The sequence below is a fragment of the Ostrea edulis genome, chromosome 4 (assembly GCF_947568905.1).
Source record: "Ostrea edulis chromosome 4, xbOstEdul1.1, whole genome shotgun sequence".
Classification (NCBI taxonomy): domain Eukaryota; kingdom Metazoa; phylum Mollusca; class Bivalvia; order Ostreida; family Ostreidae; genus Ostrea; species Ostrea edulis.
This window is the reverse complement of record NC_079167.1, coordinates 6,359,342-6,387,320: the sequence shown is the minus strand read 5'-3', so window position 1 is coordinate 6,387,320 and position 27,979 is coordinate 6,359,342. Positions and strand designations below refer to the sequence as shown.

Genomic DNA, 27,979 nt, shown 5'->3' with positions numbered 1-27,979 from the left:
TTACGGAAACAGCCGAGTGTCTTCAATTTAGCTGGTATTTTTGTTAGCAAAACGAAGTACCAGTTTATATTGGAACTTGTGAGATGGAATTCGAAGACAATGATACGTATTATGGTAAGGCATGACTACATTTGTATCAGTCAATTATTCGACCACGTGTTGCAGTACGCTGCATTTGTAGTTTATATATAGTCAATTTGGCTCGTTTTCCAACTCTTTGCAACATGTCAGCATCAGATAACGTTGGCTTAGAGTTAGACTAGCCTAATATTGTCGGTGTTAGAAAGAGTGCATGCAGCTACATTTATTATTCTCTTTAGTGAAGTGGACAGGCATAACCTACAGCTACACCCAGACTATGCCTGTCCACCTGTCTAAAGGGAATACTTCATGTATATGAGCGGATCCAGAAATTTTCCCCTGGGGAAGTGGATTCCACCATAATCTCCATAGAGAAGCGGACAGGCATAGTCTACATCCATTTCTCTTGACAAACCTTCAAGTTCTGATTTTAAACAAATGTGTAAATGCCAGAACCAGGGATGGTTTACACTTCGATTGAAGTTTAAACTCAAATATGACTGGAATTACTATACTAGAAAGGCCAACTCAAGACCAACATCAATGTAGAAACCCTTAACATGTATATATGGTATACATCTGTATATCGTATTGTGTAGTTCTATTTAATTGTATACAATACTCAAGTAAGCTGTCTTGAATATATAACATTTGTATATGGTATGCATGTGTACATATTGTGGTATCATGTATTTTTGTGAATACTATAAATAAGCTGTCTCAAACACTTAGGGTACAAGGCTGCCAGTCTGATCGACTTGGCTCAGGCACCGTCCCTTGGTACCCTCTGTGTTTGTGACAACATTTTATAATATTGTTTTACTTTACTTCCCATATAGCACACTTAAGGTCTTCCGTAACAACGGAAGACCTTCTACTGATTGTGCTGGTTAAGATTATTCTTATTATTCTTTTTTCTTTCTTTTTCCTAGACGCTAACTTTGAAGCTTCATATCTCGCTCATTTCTGCATGATTTTGCTCAAATTTTCAGGGTTTATAAACTTTACAAAACAATTTTAAAATCATGTACTACATTTCAGAAATTCCCTTCTGTTCACGAGTTATTCCCCTTTGAATGAAATTTTAGGGGCTTTGGTTTCTAGACAAAGGCTCCGAGACTGTATAAGCTTGAGCAGAAAATGCATTGAAAATGAAAAGTAGGAGCATTGTAGTTGTGCACATCGTTTTTTATTTTTTGATTACAGCGTTCGAAATGGTGGTTGACAGGGTTAACAAATTAGGACGCCTAAAGGAGCAAAAAAATTACACATATTTTCCTTTGTATCTTTTAAACTAAAAATATTTTGTTAAGACGTGTAGAACAAAAGTTGTGCAAAATGTTAAGAGCGTTCTTTTGATATCCCTAAAAAGGGGCTGGCCCCTTAAATTAGGGATCTGGGGATCTTCAAAGTTTTCGCTTTATAACTCAAAAACGGTAAATATTTCGATATGGCTTTCGCTGGAAAAGTTGTTCTTTAACATCTTATTGATCTCATAAACATAATATTTTGCTCGAGTATTGTGTTATATATGAGTAAAAAGCTTGACCCGCAAACAGGTAACCGTATCATTAGGTAGGTGAAGGGGGAAAAATATGCGTATAACTTAGATAAACTTGCTTTAATTGATAAATCTGACTTCATGAAATGCTAATATTCTTTTAAAATAAGGTTTTAACGTGATCTATGGTTCCTTTAAAAATCATCTATTGACAACTTTCTGTTTTTATTATTTAGTAGCTTTAATATAAACAATCGTTCCAAAGAAAAAAAGAGGAAAAGGTTATCTCTTCTACGTTTGTTATTAAAACAACGATATATTTAATTGAAGAAACAAACCTTCAAGCATAGAATAACTTAGTCATTAACTACACCAGGGTTTGACATTTACTTTTTTGAGCACTAGACCAGTCGGGCTACTTCAAATGATTTTTACTAGACCTAACTTTATATCCACTAGCCCTGACCAACTTTCCAGAAAAAAAAGCTGATAGTTCTCCATATTTAAATACTTCAAAATTACGGGACAAGTCCTTTAAGATATCTTTGAGACATTTAATTACGTTTGTCATTCCATTTGATTTTCAAACACGTTTTCTGTTTCTTTAAATTCTACCCGGCTCGGATATTCTTTAGTCTATTTAGTATAAAATGACCTCAACCGGCTTTTTATTTAATTTATATTTCATACTCCCTGCTTTGTTTCTTCCTAACCTTTTCTTTTTTCTCCTGGGACGTCTTTCCTTGAGGACGAGAAGTCGTATTTAGATATAGAGACATTCACGCACATATGTCAAAACCGATAAATAGCTGTTTACGACGTAATTTATTGACTTGATAAACACTTTATTATAGTCAATTCAAATAAACCGTTTAAAATTAACATCGAGTAGATGTCGTAAAACATCACTTCCGACCACGACTTATTTATTAGAACTAAAATAGAGATTATTCCATCACACGGTTCAAGATTGCTTGCAAACTCTTTACAGTTATTTTCTTTTAGTTAAGAATAAAATAACTTACGGTTTAAAGTAAAGTTTTTTGTTTATTTTTTTAACACGACCAGTCGGACTAGTAAATCAACATTTTACCCGACCGGACCTATCATTTAGTAGACTCGGTCGGTCGGACGTGCCTTAGTGTCAAACCCTGTGTAACACGCATCTTACATACACCGCAGGGTTTGTTTTTGTTTACAATTACGTAACCGCCTCGAGGAACCATCGCGTGTGAACCAGGGCATGTACACAAAGTAAACATTGTCATCCTAAATATAACACAGAATGTTATATTTTTGATCATATTGGATTTTTCGAATACTTCAGTCTTTCCGGGGATGTATATACTTGTTTATACGTCCCTGGTCTTACGTTTGATTTGTTTTAAATTCAAAACTCTAGAGCATTGAGTCAGGCATCAATTTTAAAATCTGCAATTTAATATACAGTTCGTTTCTCAATCATGTCTAATTGAATGTGTGTTTAATATCGGAGATTCATCGCTGCTGGACTAGCAATCTGTGATTTCACACTACTTTAACTGAATCATGGTCACATTGTCAAGTTCACTTTTTAGAAAATACAAACCCTGTCCTAACCATATCAAGTAATGAAGAAACATTTAGATTTCATACTTACAACAGATTTTCATGTTAACTGAGGCTGCATTAGGACCTGACCCAAGGACATATGGTCAAGTTCAAGGTTTTTATGTCACACAGCTCCGATGGAAGACCTCTTGTTGCTTTGCAACGAGCTTTGCTCTAGTTGTACAGTACATTTCCAATCAGTATTGTGATGAGAATTCAATACCTATGTCAATGTAGAAACCCTTATCATGTGTTTATGGTACACATGTGTAAATTGTATCATGTAGTTATAATGTTTAATTGTTAATTTGTATATTATATTTATTTATTTATTCACCAATCAAGGGCCCTCAGGGGGGCATATACAAATTAACAATTAAACATTATAACTACATGATACAATTTACACGTATATACCATATACACGTTAAGGGTTTCTACATATGCCCCCTGAGGGTCCTTGATTGGTGAATAAATATAAATAAATAAAATAAATATATATATAACAAAGATAAGCAACTCCTACGGTAATCTCAGCTGAGATTCAGCTTGGCTGAAAATTTGACTGACGCCTTCACCGAATCTTGGAGCAGTCCTTCATAATTCATGTCTGGAAATTTACTTTCAGCTTCGATCGAAGTGTTAACCATCACTGGTTGATATTGCGTACACAGAGATCTGGAATCTTCAACTTGGTTATTTCCAATTCCAATTTTACTCATTTTATATTTGATATATGGATACGCAATGGTATCAATGCAATTATTGTAACACTTGACAAAGTACAATCACATATTCTTTTTTATCATAGATAATTTATGATATGAGTTAACTTATCCATCTAAATTGGTGTACATATTGAGCCGGCTTTCCAATTTTACTCATTTTATATTTGATATATGGATACGCAATGGTATCAACGGAATTATTGTAACACTTGACAAAGTACAATCACATATTCTTTTTTATCATAGATAGTTTATGATATGAGTTAACTTATCCATCTAAATTGGTGTACATATTGAGCCGGCTTTCCAATTTTACTCATTTTATATTTGATATATGGATACGCAATGGTATCAATGCAATTATTGTAATACTTGACAAAGTACAATCACATATTCTTTTTTATCATAGATAATTTATGATATGAGTTAACTTATCCATCTAAATTGGTGTACATATTGAGCCGGCTTTCCAATTTTACTCATTTTATATTTGATATATGGATACGCAATGGTATCAACGCAATTATTGTAACACTTGACAAAGTACAATCACATATTCTTTTTTATCATAGATAATTTATGATATGAGTTAACTTATCCATCTAAATTGGTGTACATATTGAGCCGGCTTTCCAATTTTACTCATTTTATATTTGATATATGGATACGCAATGGTATCAATGCAATTATTGTAATACTTGACAAAGTACAATCACATATTCTTTTTTATCATAGATAATTTATGATATGAGTTAACTTATCCATCTAAATTGGTGTACATATTGAGCCGGCTTTCCAATTTTACTCATTTTATATTTGATATATGGATACGCAATGGTATCAACGCAATTATTGTAACACTTGACAAAGTACAATCACATATTCTTTTTTATCATAGATAATTTATGATATGAGTTAACTTATCCATCTAAATTGGTGTACATATTGAGCCGGCTTTCCAATTTTACTCATTTTATATTTGATATATGGATACGCAATGGTATCAACGCAATTATTGTAACACTTGACAAAGTACAATCACATATTCTTTTTTATCATAGGTAGTTTATGATATGAGTTAACTTATCCCTCTAAATTGGTGTACATATTGAGCCGGCTATAATCAGGGTTGGGCGGTTAAAACCGCCCCCGATTTTAACCAGTGGTTTTAACCATCCCAGTTAATACTCCCCAAGTGGTCATTACTGGTCAATTGTGATTTAAACTTTGTTTTCCTATTTTTAGCCGAGTTGCAACGAAGTTGAACTCGGCTATTGGTTTGGTGATGAGGGCGGGCGTGTTGGCGGGCGGGCAGTTGGACGTCAACAATTGGTTTCCGGATGATAACTCGAAAAGTTTACAATCTAATCAAATGAAACTTTGATATATTGTTGGGTACCAGGTAAGGAAGACCCCTATTGATTTTGGAGAAAAATTGTCAAAGGTCAAGGTCACAGTGACTTAAAATAAAATGAAAATTTCAGAAAAATTTGGTTTCTGGATGATAACTCAGAAAGTTTAAATCTGAATCAAATGAAACTTTGATATATTGTTGGGTACTAGGTAAGAAAGACCCCTATTGATTTTGGAGAAAAAAGGTCAAAGGTCAAGGTCACAGTGACCGAATATAGAATGAAAATTTCAGAAAAATTTGGTTTCCAGATGATAACTCAGAAAGTTTAAATCCGAATCAAATGAAACTTTGACATATTGTTGGGTACCAGGTAAGGAAGACCCCTATTGATTTTGGAGAGAAAAGGACAACGGTCAAGGTCACAGTGACCGAAAATAGATTAAAAATTTTAAAAAAAATTAGTTTCCGGAGAATAACTTGAAATTTTTTAATTTGAATCAAATGAAACTTGGTTATATTGTTGGATACCAGAAAAGCAAGGCCCCTATTGATTTTGGAGAAAAAAGGTCAAAGGTCAAGGTCACAGTGACCAAAAATAGATTGAAAACTTCAGACAAATATGGTTTCTGGACAGTAAATTGAAAAGTTTAAAACTGAAATTAGTTCTTCACAATTATAGATATGCCACATCATTCCTGACTTTACAATGTATCCCATGCAACTCGGCTTATGCACCCCTGGGTGCATATATTGATTTTTGTACATTTCTTTCAGAGATAAAGATAAATTAAGTCTTTTCATTGTATGGATCAATTGTTGATTAATATTTTTCATTAGATAATTAAATGTAATTTCATAAGTTTAATACATTTGGTTTGCTGAAAGTGTGACTGAAATATCTTCATTACTATACTAGAGGGTCACAGATAGCGTAGCATGACAATTGGAGACAGACCTGTTTATACATGTACCATAAGGTAGTACTCTACATCGTCATAATGGCTGACTTCCTTTAAAAACATGGATGAAAAAATCGATATCAGCAATATTTGACTTTTCCTTTTCCATTTAAATACCTAACCGAGTAGCTCAGTAGGTTAGCATACCGACTGATGAACTGTAGGTCGCATGTTCGAGTCCAGCAGGGGTTTTAAATTTTTTTTAGATTACCTTCTACTTAAACTGTATTTTTTGACAAAGTAAAATAAATTTGAAAATTTTCAACTTCAAAATATTGTTGTACATATCTTCCACTTTTCATCTACATCAAATTTCTCTGGTGTAGCATACATCCTTAACAGATTAAGAATAACAGGTAGCTGGACATTATCTGAATACAGGAAGCAGAGTCAGCAGTCCTGTGTTAATTGGCATACTCTGGGACCAGAGATGACCAGTGTGCATGTTATTGTTATAAAAATATCACCAATCCACTCCCTCAAATGTTTATTTAACAGTGTTAAAATAAAGATTTGAAACAATTGGTAGTTCTTGTTAAATTACTTTCTAGGAAAACCTTGTAGGCAGGATACAAACCGAACCGTAAGCTCCAGAATATTGCAACTAGGTACATTTGATCACCATGATGAGAGGAAGATACCTATTGTTTTTCAAGGTTATAGGTCAAAGGTCAAGGTCGCAGTATCACTTAGTTGGAAACCTTGTAGGCAGGATACCAACCGAACCATAAGTCCAGGATATTGCAACTTGGTACATTCAATCACCATGATGAGAGGAAGATGCCTATTGTTTTTCAAAGTTATAGGTCAAAGGTCAAGGTCGCAGTATCACTTAGTTGGAAAACCTTGTAGGCAGGATATAAACCGAACCGAACTGTTGGGACTAGAACCGTCAAACTTTGTACACATACACTTTATGCTAAGTGGAGGATGCATATTGATTCTTAAGGTCAAGGTCGTAGTAGCAGGATGCAGACCGATTCGTTGGGACAAAGACCATTACACTTGATACACATACATCTTATGCCAAGTGAAAATATTACATAGAGAGTACATCATTTGTCTTGTTTTTTCGATGCAAAGAAAGTATGTCACCCTAATGCTACTTGAAGGCAAGTTCTACAAATCATGGTGGTGTAAGATCAGTACTTTGATTATATCAATTTTCTATTACCGTATTTTGCCGAATATAATACGCACTTTTTTTAGAGAATATTTTTGTGCCAGAAAGGGGTGCGTATTATATACCACAATAGGTTTTTGACCTTTTTTGCCAGATGAAACTCGGCGATTAAGTAGTGTAATATTTCACTCAAAGACCAAGGCTTCGGATACTACGCCTTTTCACGTTCACCTATTTATTAAGTAGAAAATTCGACCTCAAGAAAATTACTACAGAAACGTAAAATTGCAGAAAATGTGATATATATACTTACAATATCTAAATAATTCAATTATCATGAAACAAACAGCCAATCAAATTGCATTGGATCTGACTATTCATTACATCGCATGCCGCCATTATTGAAAGCATGTGTACACAATAATGCCTTGACACGTGCTAAAATTGTTGGAAAATAATTTTGTCACTTGCTAAAAGTTTGTTTACTGTAAGTTTTATGAATAGGCCTAATTTTTAATGAAATACTTATTTGAATCTTTGAAATAACTATTCTTGCGTAAAAGCGTGTGTTTTACGAAGCCATTGTTGTGTACACTGCTTTTGTTAGATACCCCCTCCGGGTAAAGAAATACCTAACAAAAATTTTTTTCACACATTTTAATAGTCATCGTAGTTAACGAGGAGTTGATAATTTGCATCTTTGTACCTACCATGGTGTGTTGATTACAGTAAAATAAGCGATAGTTTAATTGTTTAATTTTATTTTTATAACATCGGCTATTTGATTGATTTTAAGTTTCAAGGAAGGAAATATCGAGTCAGTTAAGAGTTTAATGCTACAAAATCTCGTGCTTTGCTGAAATGAACAGGCTTGTACGGGTTGATATTTCCTTGAAGATTCTCATTGAAGATTACCGCGATGTAGACCTCATCTCAAAAAGTTTGCAAATTATTGTGCGTTGTTTAGAATTCATTATTTCTGCAAAAATATGAAGTGAAAATTAACACCAAGTATAAAATAAAGATTACCGCTTGGTCGAAATTTTTGCTGCGTATTATACACCCGAAGTGCGTTTTTTCACCAACTTTTAGGCTCAAAGTGGGGGGTGCGTATTAAACACCACTGCGTATTATATTCGGCAAAATACGGTAATGTTATGGCACGGGTTTTGGTTTCTAATAAAAATTAAACTGCATTGAAAATAAGACTGTATACATTAACCGTTTCCATCTCCTAGAATCCATGTAGATCCAGTAGTGGTAGGATAATAACCGGGATACAGTGTATATCATTTCTTGTTGCAGATAAGATAGTGGAGGGCTGGGAAAGAACAGAGACAGACAAAGGAGTCCCATACTACATATGGTAAGTAGAAAAATGAATGAGTCCCATACTACATGTGATAAATACAGAGACAAATAGACAAAGGAGTCCCATACTACATATGGTAAGTAGAAAAATGAATGGATGAATGAGTCCCATACTACACATGGTAAATGCAGAGACAAATAGACAAAGGAGTCCCATACTACACATGGTAAATACAGAAATAAATAGACAAAGGAGTCCCATACTACACATGGTAAATACAGAAACAATCAAATTGATTCTGGAAAAAGAATTGCATAAATAATGTCTTTGAGATCATCAGATTATAACAATCCAGTGTGTGGAAATGTTTGTGTCTCTTGAGCTAGTTGTACTGGTTAACATGATTCTTTAGTTTGAAGTTTTTTGTGGTAATCATAAGCTGATTTTATACATCATTTATATGATTTGGCATCATTAATGTTTGTAACAACAAAATAAACATTAGAATGTAATTTTTATGCTCCTGCCATGAAAATGACAGGGGCATATAGTGTTACTCTTTTCTGTCATTCTGTCATAATTCAGTTTTTATTCATTATCTCTGCTATGGATGCACATATTCAACTGAAGTTTGTTATATAGATACATCATGAAAATATCCAGGTCAAGTTGTTCATTGGTTCTGGTCGAATAATTGTAATTGTATTTTTGACAGAGTTGTGCCCCTTTGACTTAGAAAATTTCAAACAATTCTTGGTTTCCACACTTCGTAGTTTCTACTCATTATCTGCCATACATTGACATTTGAATTGAAAAATTGAGGATGTAGATATGTCACAAGAATACACAGGTCAAGTTTGTTTGGGGGGCAGGTCAAAGAATATTTTGCAGAGTTATGCCCCTTGGATGTAGAAAACTTCCAACAATTCACAATTTCCACTCATTATCTCAGTCTTTAAAGAACATTTTGAATTGAAATTTGGAATGTAGATATATTAATAGGAGAATATGCAGGTTAAGTTCGTATTTCTTTTCTAGTTGAATGATTTTTGGCAGAATTATGGCCCTTGACTGTAAGCATTTATGTTGCTCTTACACCACTAGTTTTAACTTGTGATCTTATCAAAAACTAATGATATCCTCTCTATTATCAGTCACAAAACTGAGAGCACGTCATGGAATCACCCATACTACGAGAAAATAATGGAGGAGTTAGGTACGTACATGTCTATGTATATTTTATTTGTACGTTATGTAGCAGGTATGTAGTGAAGAAAAAATAGAACATTCACAAATATTATGTGTCACTAAAATATTGAGAAGGCAAAATCACAGAAATAAAATCTCTCAAAATATAAGTGATTGGAGTGGTAAAAGCATTTTCTTTGTTTCAAAGAAAAAGAAAGAATACAGAAAGTGTAGCCCCTTAACTTGATATGTGATATGTTATAGATGAATTCAGAAAATGTAGTCCCTTAACTTGATATGTGATATGTTATAGATGAATACAGAGAATGTAGTCCCTTAACTTGATATGTGATATGTTATAGATGAATACAGAGAATGTAGTCCCTTAACTTGATATGTGATATATTATAGATGAATTCAGAAAATGTAATCCCTTAACTTGATATGTTATAGATGAAAATAGAGAATATAGTCTCTTAACTTGATATGTTATAGGAGAATATATTCCCCTAACTTGATATGTTATAGGAGAATATAGTCCCTTAACTTGATATGTTATAGGAGAATATAGTCCCTTAACTTGATATGTTATAGGAGAATATAGTCCCTTAACTTGATATGTTATAGGAGAATATAGTCCCTTAACTTGATATGTTATAGATGAAAATAGAGAATATAGTCCCCTAACTTGATATGTTATAGGAGAATATAGTCCCCTAACTTGATATGTTATAGGAGAATATAGTCCCTTAACTTGATATGTTATAGATGAAAATAGAGAATATAGTCCCCTAACTTGATATGTTATAGGAGAATATAGTCCCCTAACTTGATATGTTATAGGAGAATATAGTATCTTAACTTGATATGTTATAGATGAAAATAGAGAATATAGTATCTTAACTTGATATGTTATAGGAGAATATAGTCCCTTAACTTGATATGTTATAGGAGAATATAGTCCCTTAACTTGATATGTTATAGGAGAATATAGTCCCTTAACTTGATATGTTATAGATGAAAATAGAGAATATAGTCCCCTAACTTGATATGTTATAGGAGAATATAGTCCCCTAACTTGATATGTTATAGGAGAATATATTATCTTAACTTGATATGTTATAGATGAAAATAGAGAATATAGTATCTTAACTTGATATGTTATAGGAGAATATAGTCCCTTAACTTGATATGTTATAGATGAATACAGAGACATCAAATATGCAGCATACAGAACTGCTTTCAAGATACGACGCATGCAGAAACATTTAAGACGTAAGTCCGAGTACAAAATTTATTATGATATACACGGTATGTAATTTGTGATATAAGTATTGTATGTGTAAATTAGATTGATACAGGTGCTAGTGTGGAGTGGTTGCTTTGTTATGTTAGTAGACTTTCTGAATACCTATATATAACATTATGCTTTTAATACTGTAGATGTATTTTATTCTACTGAATCATGATTTCGCGCATTATCAGTTTTGGTTTGGTCCACGGGTATGGAATTCCGCTGAGTTGCATACAGCTTACATGTAAATAGCATGCATACTTTAAGCCTGCTGGTATGAAATTATGTTGATTTATGTGACCGCGGAGTTAATGGAAATAAATGCTTGCGTAACAAAAAGTACATTTACTCTATATTCATGTGATTGACATTTTCTCTGTGGACTTTCCAGTGCACCATGTGAAACTAACAGCAATGAAGGAAATGTTTGATTGCCATGGTTACCCTGAGAGTTGTGACATGGTGATTGGTTGTGAGGAGTTACAGGAATTACTGACCAGTGTGTATCAGATAGCTGACCAGTCGGCCAACATAACCATACAACAGGCTGAAGTGTTTGCTCAGCTGCTTCAAAATCTAGTCCTCAATTTATTTGACATGTTAGTAATACAATATCTTAGTATGAAATACATGTATGAATGTGAATTGGAGCTCTTGGTTTTAGATTTTGTGATTTTTAGGTCACTGGAGTTACTCGAGTGACCTATTGCTATTGGTCTGTGTCCATTGTCTTCCATCGTGTCTTAACAATTGGAACATATTCAACTTCTTGATAACTGCCCTTCTAGATCTTTCCAGTTTGGTATGAAATATCTTTGGGACAAGGGGGACATAAATTCAAAATTTTGGGATTCCTGCACCCCGGAGCTTTAGGAGTAGGGTAAAAAATGGATCAATTTTCAAAAATCTTCTCTACAACTGCACATTTGTAAGAATTTATAGCGTTTATGTGCGAAACATTTCAATAATATCTTCTTTAATGCTATTGATGCTAGATTCAATCTGCATGGATATTTAGAAGAAGCAGGTAGCCATTCACTAAAATTGTAAATTTCATGATCCCAGGGGTAGGGGTTTTGGTTCCAAGGTCAAAATGGTCATAGTGATGAAATATTTCATTTGAAAGACTTCTTTAATTTTGATGACACTACAGGTGCCTCTCAATAACTTGAAACTTCAAAGGACCTTGATAAAACTTCGAGTGTTCCAATCTTCAAGAGATGGAAGGTTTAGTCAATCTGATTTAATATCAACTGGAGTGAATATTTAATTTTTTGTTCTTCATATTTTTAGATAATATTGACTCGATTTCAACAACATGGAACTTATCTTACATGGATAAAAAGATTTTTTTAAGTTTAGGTATTTATTTGTTCTTTTCTCCTGCAAGACAGCTAGCAGATTTCTCTTACATATAAATGAAGTTTCGCAGTCATTAACTACACAGAGCACAATCGCCACAGTTTTCAATCACTTTACGCAAAGCACACATTCTAATAAATAGCAATGTTTCCTTGCCACGTCTTTAAATTATATTCTCAAAATTACTGTCCAAACAAGTTGTAAATTTTACAATAATCAAATTATAAAAGGAAAACAAAGCACAGGAGAAAGGGTTAAATTGACCAATTAAACAATTAACTATCCACCCCACAAGGAGCACAGGTGATGTGTTGCCTAAATGAACATCTAATTAACACAACTTAGTTAGCCCTAGGCATTCACCCTTATCCAGGTAAGGTCCAAGCAGAAATAATCAAATGCTTGAGTGAAGCTGTGTTCATATGCTTCCACCACTTCAAGAGATCGAAAGTAAAAAACAATGAAATACGTTTTATGAAATCCAAATTTCACTTCTTGAGAGATCGTAAAAGAAGTAGAGACATTTTCTATAGTCATCTGGCCCAGAAAATAGATGATTTCAGTTGGAGTCCCAAAATCTGGCATTCAAATAAGGAATATATTAGCAAATCCAAACTACATTTACTTTGATCCAAAATTGCTTTGTGTTGTATGACAGGGGCGTGAAGTTAGCATAGAATTGCCAAAAAATGCAAAAATCAATGAAAATTTTCATAAATTCAGGGGATTTTCCTTTCAGAAAACATACAGCCCATGCGTCGAGCAAATTTATATTCAAACACATTTTTCACCTTTTTCACCTTCTCTTAATACACAATATATATTAATTTCATTTTGCTCGACGGATGGGCACACCTTTTCCTAAGCAATAATCTGGATGAAATTTAACAGTTATCAAGCTCTTTTTGAAAAAAGGCAGGAAGAACTCTTATTCATGACGTAATAATGCTATCAAATAAGAAATAACTTTGTTTTATGCTGAGATAGTATACTTGGCATGTATTTAACTTATTCAAAACACAGATCAAGCTTGATTCAAGACACATTTAAATCGAATAATTTTTTGGGGCCTTTTTATGTACACAATCGTACCTTGTTCTTTGCTTAGTTATATATAGAGAAAAATCAGGACCATGATTTCACTTCAACAGAGCAAGAACTTTGAGAGATAAAAAAGTTCAAGCCATCGAGAGTCACCTGTTTATAAAAACTAAAAGCAAAAAGGGATGAACCAAATTTGTGAATTTCGCAACCCCAGGGTTCTGAGTTTAAGGCAGGTCAAAATAGTCATATAGTGTGAAAATGATATCAAAATTAAGGATTATCTCCCTCATGCACAGCTCTTATCCTTAGATGAATTTGACTCCATTTTTTTGGCACGCTGTTTTTGGCTATAATAGCTCTAAAACTTCATTGTTATTTCGGATTTCAAACATTTCGGTCGAGCATCACTGAAGAGACATTATTTGTCGAAATGTGCATCTGGTGCATCAAAATTGGTACCGTATAAGTTTTACATATACATGTATTACATTATTTAAAGTCTTTCATCAATATGGGCACTTTGGTAGGCATTTGTGTTTTATACATAAGACATCTTGTTTTATACTTCTGCTGAAGATTATAATTTAGCTTAGATATGCAGAACAGGAAAGTTATAGATTTCGCTGCCCTTGGGACTAATACTCAGGTGACTGATAAGGCCTGTCGGCCTCTTCCTTAACATTACAGAGACAGAACAGGTTGTGTGAGAATTTGTTCAGTGAAGCAGGTCCTTATTGTGTTAACATCAGCTCGTCTGGCTGACAAGTACAGAGGTACAGTTGTAGAGGCTAATATATAAATATTATTAAACTGAAATGTGTAATATGAGAAAAATGACATTCTCTGAAAATTGAAATGCAATTTTTAAGATTTCATGCCTCTTGGTGTTGTCTTGATATGTTTTCCCCTTATTTTAGCTCTGTACCAGGAATTAGCAGACCCCAGCACTTACATCAGCTCTAAAATTCTAACCACATTTCTACAGGACATCAGTCAGGTAACAAAATTCTAACCACATTTCTACAGGACATCAGTCAGGTAACAAGTGCACATCTGCTTAAGCATTGAATGATTATTTGTGGCACGTCTTTAAATGAGTCTGTGATCCACAGGGGATTGCTCCCATTTAAAATGAAATTGCAGAAACTACTACATTTTAACAAGGGTGGACATGATGTCAGATACCTCCCTCGTGTTGAACTCGTTTTCTGTGTAATTTCCCGTATTTCACCCAATCACCTCCTCAGATCTTTGGAACAGTCCCTATTCTACTGAGTCATGTAAAATTATCCCCAATGTACCTCACAAAGTTGCTCCCCGCACGCTTTATTTACCATGACCCACAGAAAGGACAACTGCTGTGCCATGAAACGAAAGTACATTGTTTATCAATGTAACACATGCATTGGCATATACATTGTATATATAAAGCAGAAAGAAATTCACTATTATATGGATAACCATTTCCGCCCCTGCCCGGAGTTGAATTCACGACCTGTGGAGCTAAATCTCCTTGCAGCATGCGACCAGCTAGACTGCTCAACCATCTAGGCAAGTCAAAAACTTGCTTTCGTTGACAATGGAATACTCGCCACGCTGTCACTTGCTAACTGTCATTGAGAATGGAAATGGTATGCAGTCATTTTACGTAAATTTAAGAGGATCATACAAGATACACATCGAAAGATTGCAATGAACTCTTAAATAAACATGACTACCCTAAGTGAAGAAATATAAGAACTCTACAAAAATTGTACATTTCATGATCCCCGTGGTAGAGTTTCTGACTCCAGGGCGGGGACAAACTTGGTATATATAGTATTTATGTGTAAAACATTTAAATAACATCTTCTTTAGTGCTATTAATACTAAATTAACACTAAATGGATATTTAGAATGAGAAGGTAACTCTTTACCGAAATCATAAGTTTGATGATCCCAGGGGTAGGAATTTTGGTGTAAGGGTGGGGCATAGCGGTCAGTGATTTAAAGTGTTAACAATTGAACACTTTTAACTTCTTCTTGATAACTTTAATTTCATTTTTTTTTCAGATTTGGTATGAAGCATCTTTGGGACAAGGGGGACATAAATTGTAAATTTTATTACTCCTGCACCCCAGGGGCCTTAGGGGTGGGACAGAAACTGCCAAAAAGTTACCAATTTTTCAAAATGTTTTCTACAACTGCACATGTGTAAGAAAAACTAAATACATAGTGATGTAGAGCTGGAAAAACTCTACGGAATTCTTAAATTTCATGATCCCCAGAGAGTAGAGGTTCTTTATTCAGGGCAGGGCCAAAGTTGGTATATATAGTGTATATTTGTAAAACATATGCATGTAAATAATATGTTCTTTAATACTATGATACTAAATTGAAACTAAATAGAGATTTAAAAGGAGAGTCCTTTACCAAAATTGTAAATTTCATGATCCTAAGGAGTATGGATTTGGTTCCAGGGTGGTGCCAAAATTATTACGGTGATTATTGTCTTTATCATTTGAAAAACTTCTTGAAGTTGGAATAAGAACTAAATGCATGCTAAGGAAAAGCAGAAAAGGATGTACCAAAATTGTGCATTTCGCATCCTAGGGTTTTGACTCTATGATAGGTCAAAATTAGTTATATCATGTTAATATTACATATATTATGTAAAGCCTTTCATCAGTATAGGCACTTATGAGGGCATTTAAGTTTTAAAAACATGTCTTGTTTTATATGTGTACTTTTGCTGAATATTAGAATTTTGCTTAGATATTCAGAACATGAAATTTTTTTGTTTAGATTTTGTAACTGTTTGGAGTAGTGATACTTTTAACCAATACTCAGGTGACAGATAAGGTCTGTGGGCCTCTTGTTAACTTCTTGATAACTATCATTCCAATTCTTTTCAAATTTGGTATGAAGCATGTTTAAAACAAGGGTGACCTAAATTGTAAATTTCAGGACTCTTGCACCCCTGGGGCTTTAGGGGCAAGGCAATTTTCAAAAAATCTTCTCTATAACTGCACATGTTTAAGAAAAACTAAATGCATAGTGATGTAGAGCAGGGAAGCCTCTACCAAAATTGTAAATTTCATGATCTCCAGGGTAGAGGTTCTGACTCCAGGGTGGGGCCAAGGGTTTGACTTTAGGATGGGTCCAAATTAGTCATATTGTGTCAATGTTACATTATAATGTATCATGTAAATCCATTCATCAGTGTAGGCACTTTTAAGGGCATTTACATTTAAAGAACACATCTTGTTTGATACTTTAGCTGAATATTAGAATTCAGAACAAGAATTTTTTCTAGATTTTTTAGACTTTAGGACTAGTGATACTTTAACTAATACTCAGGTGATGATAAGGCCTGTGGACCTCTTGTATGATGTAAATTCTTTCATCAGTATAGGCATTTTCAGGGTTTTGACTTTAGGATGAATCCAAATTAGTCATATCTTTTGATGTTTTAATGTTATTACACCTATTATGTAAAACCTTTCATCAGTGTATGCACTTTCAAGGGCATTTAAGTTTTAAGAGTACATCTTGTTTTATACTGTTGCTATATGTTAGAATTTAGCTTAGATATTCAGAACAGGAATTTTTTTCTAGATTTCATAGCCCTTGGGACTAGTGATACTGTTAACTGATAATCAGATGACTGATAAGGCCTGTGACCCTCATGTTTTCTTAAATGGGAGCAAGCCCTGTGGATAAACTGATAAATTAAATAATATGCATAATGGTAATTTTTCTTTGCACACTGTTTCATGTTATTTGCACAATAGATGTTAAGGAATAATCATTTACTTTTTGTGTGAAATTTACCACACACCATACACATATATGTGATAATGGCCGAACAGATACAGCTGGCTCTGTCTGCTTCATACCAATCTCAAAAAGGAAGAAAATCTGTTTTCCAGTTATATGTGCATTGTCTTCTGGGTTTTTTTTTAAATGGGGTGGTTAATGATGAAAATTGAGTGGATTGTAAATATTAAGTTTATACGTTTTTTCATCAGTTGCCAGATCTGCTACAGGAAGGAGCAGTATTCAGTGGTGATGTCACAACAGCAGTCAATAGTTGTATCAACATGGTAAGTTACAGATAGTGGAAGAAACTATTAAACCAATTGACTACCCATTCATTTGGTTAATTGTGGCAAAAGGAAATACCTTTAGAAAAACTTTGAGACTTTGAAAGGGAATAACATATTTATTCTTTTATTTTTAGCATTTTCTAGGTAATTGAATAATGTATTAATACTGTAGGATATGTATTTTAGTGTTGATCATGAATTAGCACATGCATGACTGCTAAAATTACTTAAGATATATATATACAGTATAACTTGTGTAATATGGATGTTGCGTAACTCAAAATGTTGTTTCATCAAACAAAAAAAATTCTGTACTATGATATATGCTTTCCAGATTAGACAAGTTTCACTGTACATGATAAGGTAATGTGTGTGTGAACTCTTGATTTGTTGACAGGCAGACAGAAGTGTGGGGATTTCTGAAGACCAGTTTTACTCCTGGCTGCTGAGAGAACCACAGACTCTGGTTTGGCTGCCTACCTTTCACAGGCTGGCAGCATCTGAAACAGGTAAGCAACTACCTAGTACATTGATAGAGGTAGGTATGGTTTATGTTTTGAGACGGAGTACATGTATAATTATGAAAAAAAGGAAATATCTTACTTGTCCTGGGAATAGATAAATAGGTGTATCATTTGATATTTATTAGATCAACATTGGTGTCGGTGGCCTAGTGGTTAGGCAGTCAGACTTTTGACCGAAAGGTTGTGGGTTCAAGTCCTGGCCATGGCAGGGCCGACGTTGTGTCCTTGGGAAAGGCACTTTACATGAATTTCCTCACTCCACCCAAGTGTAAAAGGGGTACCTGGCTGAAAGATATTGTTAGTGCTCTAGCGCCTGTAACGGCAGCTTGCACTGTATGCTTCCCAGGAAGTTGAGAAAGTTCTAGATTGATATAAGGTCTGCCGGGGTAATAACGTATTGTAAAGCGCTTTGAGCAGCATACACTGGAAAAAGTGCTATATAAAACCAATCATTATTATTATAGTAATTTTGGTCGGATAGAAACTTTTATTGATACCTAGATGAACCACAAAATGTACTTTGGTGTCACACTGGTTCATAACATCATTTTGACAGCACAACATTTGTATATAATGGTTTTGAAAATGACTATAGCTTTTTTGGTTAATCAAAATATAAACCAAAAATTTGAATGGAAAATACTGAACAGGCTATCTGTTTGAAGTTTTCCTTCTAATGGTTGTTACCTTATCAAGCGAACAATTATTAAAGATATTTCTTAGAGATATAGTGTCATTGTGATTTCAGTGTTCATTTCTTTACAGTTAAACACGAGACAAAATGCAACATTTGCAAGACCTACCCTATAATAGGATTCAGGTGAGATTGAATGACAGACTCTTAAGGTAGGAACTTTATTTCATTCTGGTTTAATATTAAGTATGTAATGATACTATTTAGGTACCGCTGTCTGCAGTGCTTTAACTTTGACATGTGTCAGCAGTGTTTTTACATGGGATGCACCAGAAAGAAGCACAAGTTGAAACATCCAATACAGGAATACTGTCTATCTGTAAGTGTCTACTGTTTATGATATGGGATCTGTACAATTGATCCAATTGATATGCTGTTTGTGTAAATGAGATTGCCCTTGTGATGTCTAGTTAAGCCCCTTGAATCGAAGATTTGGGGGCATGTAGTTTTTGGCCTGTCTGTCTGTCTGTGGCAGAAAATTTTAACCTTTGTCATATCTTTTACACCATAAGAGGTAGATCTTTCATATTTGGTATGTGTATTCCTTGTGGCAAGACTTTTCCATTGACATCGAAATTTTTTACCTCGTGACCTTAACATTGAGTTTTAACCTACTTTTAGAATATTCGAATATAAGCCATATCTTTCAAATTGTAAGAGATACTGTTTTTATATTAAGCATGTGCATTTTTTGTGAGAAGACCTTTCAAATGATACCAGATTTGTTGACCTTGACATTGGTCTAGTTTTTGGAAAAAAAAATTTAAAACTTGAACCATGGTCTTTTCTTTTACAACATAAGAGGTACAACTTTCATATTTGGCATGTGTATTTTTTTGTGGCAAAACCTTTCTATTGGTACCAAAATCCTTTTACATTGACCTACGTTTAGGAAATTCTAATGTAAGCCGTATCTTTAAGGAGTTATTCTACATCGTCATAATGGCTGACTTCCTTTAAAAACATGGAGGAAAAAATCAATATCAGCAATATTTGACTTTTCCTTTTCAATTTAAATACCTAGCCGAGTAGCTCAGTAGGTTACCATATCGACTGCTGTACTGTAGGTCGCAAGTTCAAGTCCAGCAGGGGTTTTAAATGTTTTTCAGATTACCTTCTACTAAAACTGTATTTTTTGACAAAATAAAGTAAATTTGGAAAATTTCAACTTCAAAATATTGTTGTACATATCCTCCACTTTTCATCTACATCAAATTTCTCTGGTGTAGCATACATCCTTGAACCTTAAAGGGACATGGACACGATTTGAGCTGAAAATTTTCCAATTTTACTTTTTGATTTTTAATGCTTAGAATGCTTAATGAACAGCAAAAATTTGAATGTCAGTATTCAAGGTACATGGGAGATACAGAGGTCACAAGTCCTTGTTATGTAAGCAAGGCCCGTGCCATGTTTTTGTTTGCATAAGTTAAATAAACTACTAAAAGTTTCGTTTAAAGCAGATTTTTTCAATTTGTAAGTGAATTTTTAACACAAATGTTTTCTAGCGTTTGGCATATCTTATTTTGTTTTAAACATGCTATTTTCTATTAAACAGTCTAATGTAAACAAAAACATGGCACAAGCCTTGTTTCCATAACAAAGAATTGTAAGTGCTGTATATCACTTGTAACTCAACAACTAATATTTGGATTTTGGTTGACCATTAGAAATACTTTAGTAAACAATAAAAATGGAAAATTAAAATTTTAAAATTTTCAGCTCAAATCATGTCCATGCCCCTTTTAGGCACTGCTTTCATATTTAGCATATGCATTTCTTGTAAGAAGACCTTTCCATTGGTACTAAATTTGTTGACCTTGTGACCTTGAAATTGACCTCTGACTTACTTTGAAAATTATTCACTAAAATGTTGTAATCCGGGGCATCAGTATTTCACAAACTCATCTTGTTTTTCATAGCAGTGATCTGGTTAACAATGCATAAAGTTCAGTGATTATTATAGTCAACAGCAAAAGTGGACACCAAAGCATTTCTGAAGATTCTACGCAATAATATTAGCAAGAAACACAGACAGAAGTCCAGAAGAAAGTACCTTCCTATTGTAGCTGAGAGTCACTTGTTCTCTCACTCAACGTATGTCGATTCTGTCATTGCATTTTGTAGATAATACAATTGTTTCACTGTATACTGTACAATCACTTATTTTTGTGGGGTCAAATTTTCTAGGTGTGATAAAAATAATCATCTTCAAAGGGACAAAATTTCATGGTTTTGGAATGTATCATTCTTCATTGAGTCAAGTTTCTCTTGATCATGTAAGGTTTAAATTCATTGGTATATTCATAATGCAAATCAATTATGAAGTTGAATTGAAATTAAACCTCCTTAGAAATAATGATTTTTACAGTATATATATCCATAGAATTTAATGTTGGAAGTGGTTGTCTTCCATTGGTTTGGTTTGTGTTGCATTTAGCTCATTTTCAAAGGTACGATTGGTATATTCATTAAACATCATAGGGAGAGGCACTGCATGTCACTCAGTGGTTGTTAAACTTTGTCTAATCCCTTTGTATGTTACTTTCCTCTTGATTGATGTGATGATGTTTGTAATCAGTTGTAGATAAAGTAGAAGTGCTACTACAATGCATCTTGGGATAACAAAATCTATACATGCCCCAGATGTTTAGTGTGACCAACATTTTCTGCTTGATATAGACAGAACTTACATCAGTGTTGCATCTTATTCTGTCAAATTCTAAGCATTTTGTGGATTCAGAGTGTGGTCTCTATTTTCTAACTGATTGACTTTTGATAGGAATTTTGGTATTTTAAAGTCCAAGATGGAAAGCTACATGGTGATGATGAGTTGTGTGTATGCTACAATATATATACAGTATTTGCCAGTTTTTGTCAGTGATAAAATTTCTTTGTTTATTATTTTTGATATACACTGTGACATGCAAGAGAACTTTCAACTCATCAAAATCTATATTAAAAAAAGAAATGAATTACAATATATGAATTAAAGGAATGATTGTGTAACTAGTTTGTATTATGGAAAACAATGGTAACATGGGTTAATTTCTGCATAATCAGTTATTTGCTTCTGTTTTCATTTACCATAATACACAAAATAGACACAGATCTCTATATTTCTTAATGACACATCATCTCAAATTTGTCAAACCAAAGTATGCCATAAACACAAAAATGAAATCAGAAATATGTTCTTTTTATATTTTTTAATTCGTTCAACTGCCTTGTAAGCTCAGTGGATGAAGTCATTATGCTGACAATTTGTAGTTTGTGAGACTGAATGATGTTACACTAAATAATTTCAAAAAAGTTTTGCTACATTAGGCATAATTTCAATTTCCAATACATATATGTACCACAACATTATATACAGTGTAATATGTTTTATAGTTTTCATTCATGATAATTTTGATAGTTGTTGTTATTCTTTTTAAATGTTATTTCTACTTGATTTAAAACTAACTGAGATTGAAAGATTTCTGTTCCCTTTTCAACTAATTTTCCAATTTTTAAAAATTAATTCATTTACATATGTAACAGTATACTAGTATGTTTGTTCTCTGTTGTGGGACAACTGTGTCTTCCATGGTGAGGCATTTTTGTTCTATGTACGTATTCCTAATTAAATGTATGTCGCTCATCACAGCCTGCTTTGCATTATGTATTGGACTGACTCTAATGAGTGTCCTATACAGTTACATGAACCAGTTAAATTCAACATGCATTTCCTTTTTTACTGTAGATCACTTAGATTTTGTGAGACTTTATTTGTTTGAACTTGTTTTATTGAATTTATCAACAAAACATAAAATTTGCAAATTTTCAGTTTGTTATAGTCACAAAGTCCATTACTTTGTGTCATGATAACCTTGCAAATTTACACAAAAATTAAGTTTTCACAAATGTAAAATGATTTTCAGTTTGTAACATTTAGAGATTAGCAGTGGAATTTGAGTATTTTTTTGAAAATTTAGATAATTCTGAATCAGCTGGATAAGATGGCCTCATTTTAGAAGTCCACTTTCCAGCTTAGTATTCAGAGAAGTGAATTTATTGTAGGGGTATGAGGAGAGAGCCCCCTGCTCCAGATATTCATAACACACTGACTCAAAAAATCGAACAATTGTCGAAGACAGAAGAACACTCGGATGCACTTAGTCGACAGAGGAATTTAGAAAAAATCATTGAACAACTTAGGGAGGAAAATAGGTAGGATGATAGTATGAGATTGCACAATTTGATCTGTGAGATTTGATGCACTTGTCATAAGTCTGAAAATGACATGTAACTTCAAAGAAAGATTCTTTGTTAGCTGAGTTGCAACGAAGTTGAACTCGGCTATTGGTTTGGTGATGCAGGTGGGCGGGCGTGTTGGCGGGCGGGCGGTTGGGCGTCAACGATTGGTTTCCGGATGATAACTCGAAAAGTTTACAATCTAATCAAATGAAACTTTGATATATTGTTGGGTACTAGGTAAGGAAGACCCCTATAGATTTTGGAGAAAATTTGTCAAAGGTCAAGGTCACAGTGACAAAAATAAAATGAAAATTTCAGAAAAATTTGGTTTCCGGATGATAACTCAGAAAGTTTAAATCCGAATCAAATGATACTTAAAGATATTGTTATGTACCAAGTAAGGAAGACCCCTATTGATTTTGGAGAAAATGGGTCAAGGTCACAGTGACCGAAAATAGATTTCAAATTCCAAAAAAAAAATTTAGTTTCCGGAGAATAACTTGAATTTTTTTAATTTGAATCAAATGAAACTTTGTTATATTGTTGGATACCAGCAAAGCAAGGCCCCTATTGATTTTGGAGAAAAAAGGTCAAAGGTCAAGGTCACAGTGACCAAAAATAGATTGAAAACTTCAGACAAATATGGTTTCTGGACAGTAACTTGAAAAGTTCAAAACGGAAATTAGTTCTTCACAATTATAGATATGCCACATCATTCCTGACTTTACAATGTATCCCATGCAACTCGGCTTATGCACCCCTGGGTGCATATATTGATTTTTCTCATATTAACTTCATAAAAGTGTTTTAACAGACAGTGAAATGTTGATTTAAATGAAAATAAGTTTCAAGCAATAGATTTATATTTAAAGTTGTTTGCTATTGTAATAAAATCACGAACTACATGTAAATAATATTTAGGAGACTGCAGGAGAAGATACAGACAATGAAGGAATCTTCTGACACCGAGAGCAACATGAGTGGTGGATCCAGGCTTTTGACATGTGTGTCACCAGAAGATACTTCTCATTATAAGGTAAGATGTTCTAAAGAGCAAGGGAGGCTATCAAGTTTGTAAAGATTGAAATAAAATACATTTAAACATGATAGGAAATCCATCTTTGTTGCACTATTTAACATTGCTGTGACATTAATGTTATCTTTCATTCTAGATACACATGTCAAACTCTGAGAACTCTAGTCAGCCTCTGAGCCCAATAGTCCCTGTACAAAGTCCTGACTCCCCCAACAGCAGAGGTCCCCACTATGACAGTCTGGATTTTCTGGAGGTCAGCCCTTCACATTTTACTCTCCCCACTCTAATCAACAGCAGGGGGTGTCTGGATGAAGAGGAAGCTATGGATGACCTTGTCAACAAAATGAAACTTGTCTTCCCCAGCAACATGTCATATTCAGGTAAAAGGCCAGGTGTCGTATGTCTGAAATTTTGTTAGTACTTGCATGTGTTTTCAAACTTACCAAGTTTTATCATTACACACATTACATTTTTATTTACCATAATTTTCGGAAATAGGGTAGATGTGTAGTATAGGGCGAAAGGTTATGCATTGTGCATTCAGATTGTTTACTGTTTATCACCCACCATATTGGTTTTTACGTATCGACTATTTTCAGCAAGCGCAGTAAAACTGATTGAAAGTGATTACTTGGTTTGTTATGTTTCATTTGTTATAAATAATTTGTATGTAAAACATACTAATGATCTCATTTATTCATATAAAATATCTCAAATAAAGTATACCAGTCTGAGATCTAGAGTGTTTTTTGTTGTTGTAAAAACGAGATAGAATGCAGGTGAATTATATATGAAATGTCATGAAAAATTATATATTATTCATTTTATTGAGAAACACCACATATGTACTTAATAAGGACTGGCTTGTAGATGTGCATATTCACAAGAAACAGTCTTGTTCTTGTCAGATAACATGGTATTATACAGAGAGGAATTTGTATTGCCATTCAGTATGTGTAGCATGGCCATTGTCATATGTGTAGCCTTCCCATTTTTAGCTCACCTGGGCTGAAAGCTCAAGTGAACTTTTCTGATCGATTGTTGTCCGTCGTCTGTCCGTCCGTCTATAAACTTTTCACATTTTTGACTTCTTCTCCAGAACCACTGAGCCAATTTCAACCAAACTTGGCACAAAGCATCCTTGGGTGAAGGGCTTTCAAGTTTGTTCAAATGAATGTCCCCTTCAAAGGGGAGATAAAAATAGGGTGGGGTCATTTAAAAATCTTCTCAAAGTTTTACATACAGATATATAGGGAAAATCTTTAAAAATCTTCTTCTCAAGAACCACTGGGCTAGGTAAGTGCAAATTTACATGAAAGCTTTCTGACATAGTGCAGGTTCTAGTTTGTTTAAATCATGGCCCCCTGGGGCATAGGATGGGGCCACAATAGGGGTCAAAGTTTTACATACAAGTATATGGAGAAAATCTTTAAAAATCTTCTTCACAAGAACCATTGGGTCATAGAAGTTTACATTTACATGAAAGCCTTCTGACATAGTGCAGATTCAAGTTTGTAAAAATCATGGCCCCTGAGGGTAGGTTTGGGCCACAATAGGGATCAAAGTTTTACATGCGAATATATAAAGAAAATCTTTAAATATTTGCCAAGGTGACTCTAGTGAGCGATGTGGCCCATGGGCTTCTTGTTTGTGGGGGCATGGGGTATGTGAGCTTCCCCACTTTTTCTTTCGTTTAGCATATGCTCAACAGATGCATTATGCAGACAAATTTTGTGTAAACAACATATAGAATGTAAACAACATATAGAATGTAAACAATATATAAAATGTAAACAACAAAAAGAATGTAAACAACATATAGAATGTAAACAACGTATAGAATGTAAACAATATATAGAATGTAAACAACAAAAAGAATGTAAACAACATATAGAATGTAAACAACATATAGAATGTAAACAACATAAAGAATGTAAACAACAAAAAGAATGTAAACAATGTATAGAATGTAAACAACATATAGAATGTAAACAATGTAAAGAATGTAAACAACATATAGAATGTAAACAACATATAGAATGTAAACAACATAAAGAATGTAAACAACATATAGAATGTAAACAACAAAAAGAATGTAAACAACATAAAGAATGTAAACAATGTATAGAATGTAAACAACGTATAGAATGTAAACAACATATAGAATGTAAACAACATATAGAATGTAAACAACATATAGAATGTAAACAATGTAAAGAATGTAAACAACGTATAGAATGTAAACAACATAAAGAATGTAAACAACAAAAAGAATGTAAACAACATATAGAATGTAAACAATGTATAGAATGTAAACAATGTATAGAATGTAAACAACAAAAAGAATGTAAACAACATAAAGAATGTAAACAACGTATAGAATGTAAACAACGTATAGAATGTAAACAACGTATTAGAATGTAAACAACATATAGAATGTAAACAACATATAGAATGTAAACAATATATAGAATGTAAACAACAAAAAGAATGTAAACAACATATAGAATGTAAACAACATATAGAATGTAAACAACATAAAGAATGTAAACAACAAAAAGAATGTAAACAACATAAAGAATGTAAACAATGTATAGAATGTAAACAACATATAGAATGTAAACAATGTAAAGAATGTAAACAACATATAGAATGTAAACAACATATAGAATGTAAACAACATAAAGAATGTAAACAACATATAGAATGTAAACAACAAAAAGAATGTAAACAACATATAGAATGTAAACAACATATAGAATGTAAACAACGTATAGAATGTAAACAATGTATAGAATGTAAACAATGTATAGAATGTAAACAATGTATAGAATGTAAACAATGTATAGAATGTAAACAACAAAAAGAATGTAAACAACGTATAGAATGTAAACAACGTAAAGAATGTAAACAACGTATAGAATGTAAACAACGTATAGAATGTAAACAACATAAAGAATGTAAACAACATATAGAATGTAAACAACGTATAGAATGTAAACAACATATAGAATGTAAACAACATAAAGAATGTAAACAACGTATAGAATGTAAACAACGTATAGAATGTAAACAACGTATAGAATGTAAACAACGTATAGAATGTAAACAACGTATAGAATGTAAACAACGTTTAGAATGTAAACAACGTATAGAATGTAAACAACTGAACAGTAAAAGAGCATACCAGTCATGCTGTTTACTTATAGAATGTTATTTATATTTATATTATTTAGAAAGACCATATATATATGTAGCTTGTTTCTGGCTAATGTACATGTTTGTTCCTTTTATTCAATGACACAGTGTACTCCTTATCAAAGTGTAACATGGAACAGGATGAGATGCTACAGGCAGCCTCCACCATCGGCAATGCCATGACAGAGTTTGTGAGCGAAGCCATCATGCCGCACAGCAAATAACTAGTGGATTAGCAATACATTGTATTTCCAATTCAACAAGTGCCACTTCAATTTAGAAGCTATCTAGGTTGATTCACAGAGAGCTCATATGCTTGAAGCAGCCTGCTATGAGTGCCAAAATATTGATCTTTTGCCAGAAATCCTGCCATATTTATTTATAGGTTAGATGCTGTATTACATTTTACTGATATTTTATTGTGTCACTCATTTTTATGCAATTTCCCAAGTGTTTAGTGTAATAAATGCTTTGAGCAGGGGGCCAACTCCACATTTTAAAATCTTAACACTATAAAGGCCATACCAGGATATACATTGCTTTCAATTTATAAGCATTTTTCAGGATATTAATGCAATTCCTTTTTTTATTTATACATGTATAATGGTTTTTTTTTATTCATGATTCTATGCAATTTTAATAGGAATAAAATCAGTTTTAAAAA

At 33.3% G+C, this 27,979-nt stretch overlaps 1 protein-coding gene across 4 annotated transcripts; it reads left to right on the top strand.

Annotated features, from left to right (window-relative positions):
* On the top strand, positions 1-27,979 carry LOC125670637 (dystrophin-like). 4 transcript variants are annotated; one of them, XM_048905927.2, is made up of 16 exons: positions 1-114; positions 8,642-8,702; positions 9,803-9,864; positions 11,037-11,111; positions 11,522-11,729; positions 14,224-14,309; positions 14,454-14,533; positions 17,547-17,621; positions 18,022-18,133; positions 18,914-18,968; positions 19,050-19,161; positions 20,809-20,939; positions 22,905-23,054; positions 24,003-24,117; positions 24,254-24,497; positions 27,424-27,979. In XM_048905927.2, the coding sequence occupies exons 1-16, from the start codon at positions 84-86 to the stop codon at positions 27,537-27,539; spliced, it is 1,713 nt and encodes a 570-aa protein (XP_048761884.1). In that variant the 5' UTR covers positions 1-83; the 3' UTR covers positions 27,540-27,979. The 4 variants fall into 4 exon arrangements, with proteins under 4 accessions (XP_048761884.1, XP_056017739.1, XP_048761887.1 ...); XM_056161764.1 differs by lacking the exon at positions 1-114 and adding an exon at positions 7,389-8,050; XM_048905930.2 differs by lacking the exons at positions 1-114; positions 8,642-8,702 and adding an exon at positions 11,322-11,374 and having other exon boundaries at positions 9,802-9,864.

What these genes read in the sequence shown, in the direction of transcription:
- LOC125670637 (XM_048905927.2), top strand. Translation starts at nt 84, where the DNA reads ATGGAATTCGAAGACAATGATACGTATTATG. An exon ending in GGAGTCCCATACTACATATG is followed by an intron (nt 8,703 to 9,802) that starts GTAAGTAGAAAA and finishes CTCTATTATCAG; the next exon opens with TCACAAAACTGAGAGCACGT. An exon ending in CAGCAACATGTCATATTCAG is followed by an intron (nt 24,498 to 27,423) that starts GTAAAAGGCCAG and finishes TCAATGACACAG; the next exon opens with TGTACTCCTTATCAAAGTGT.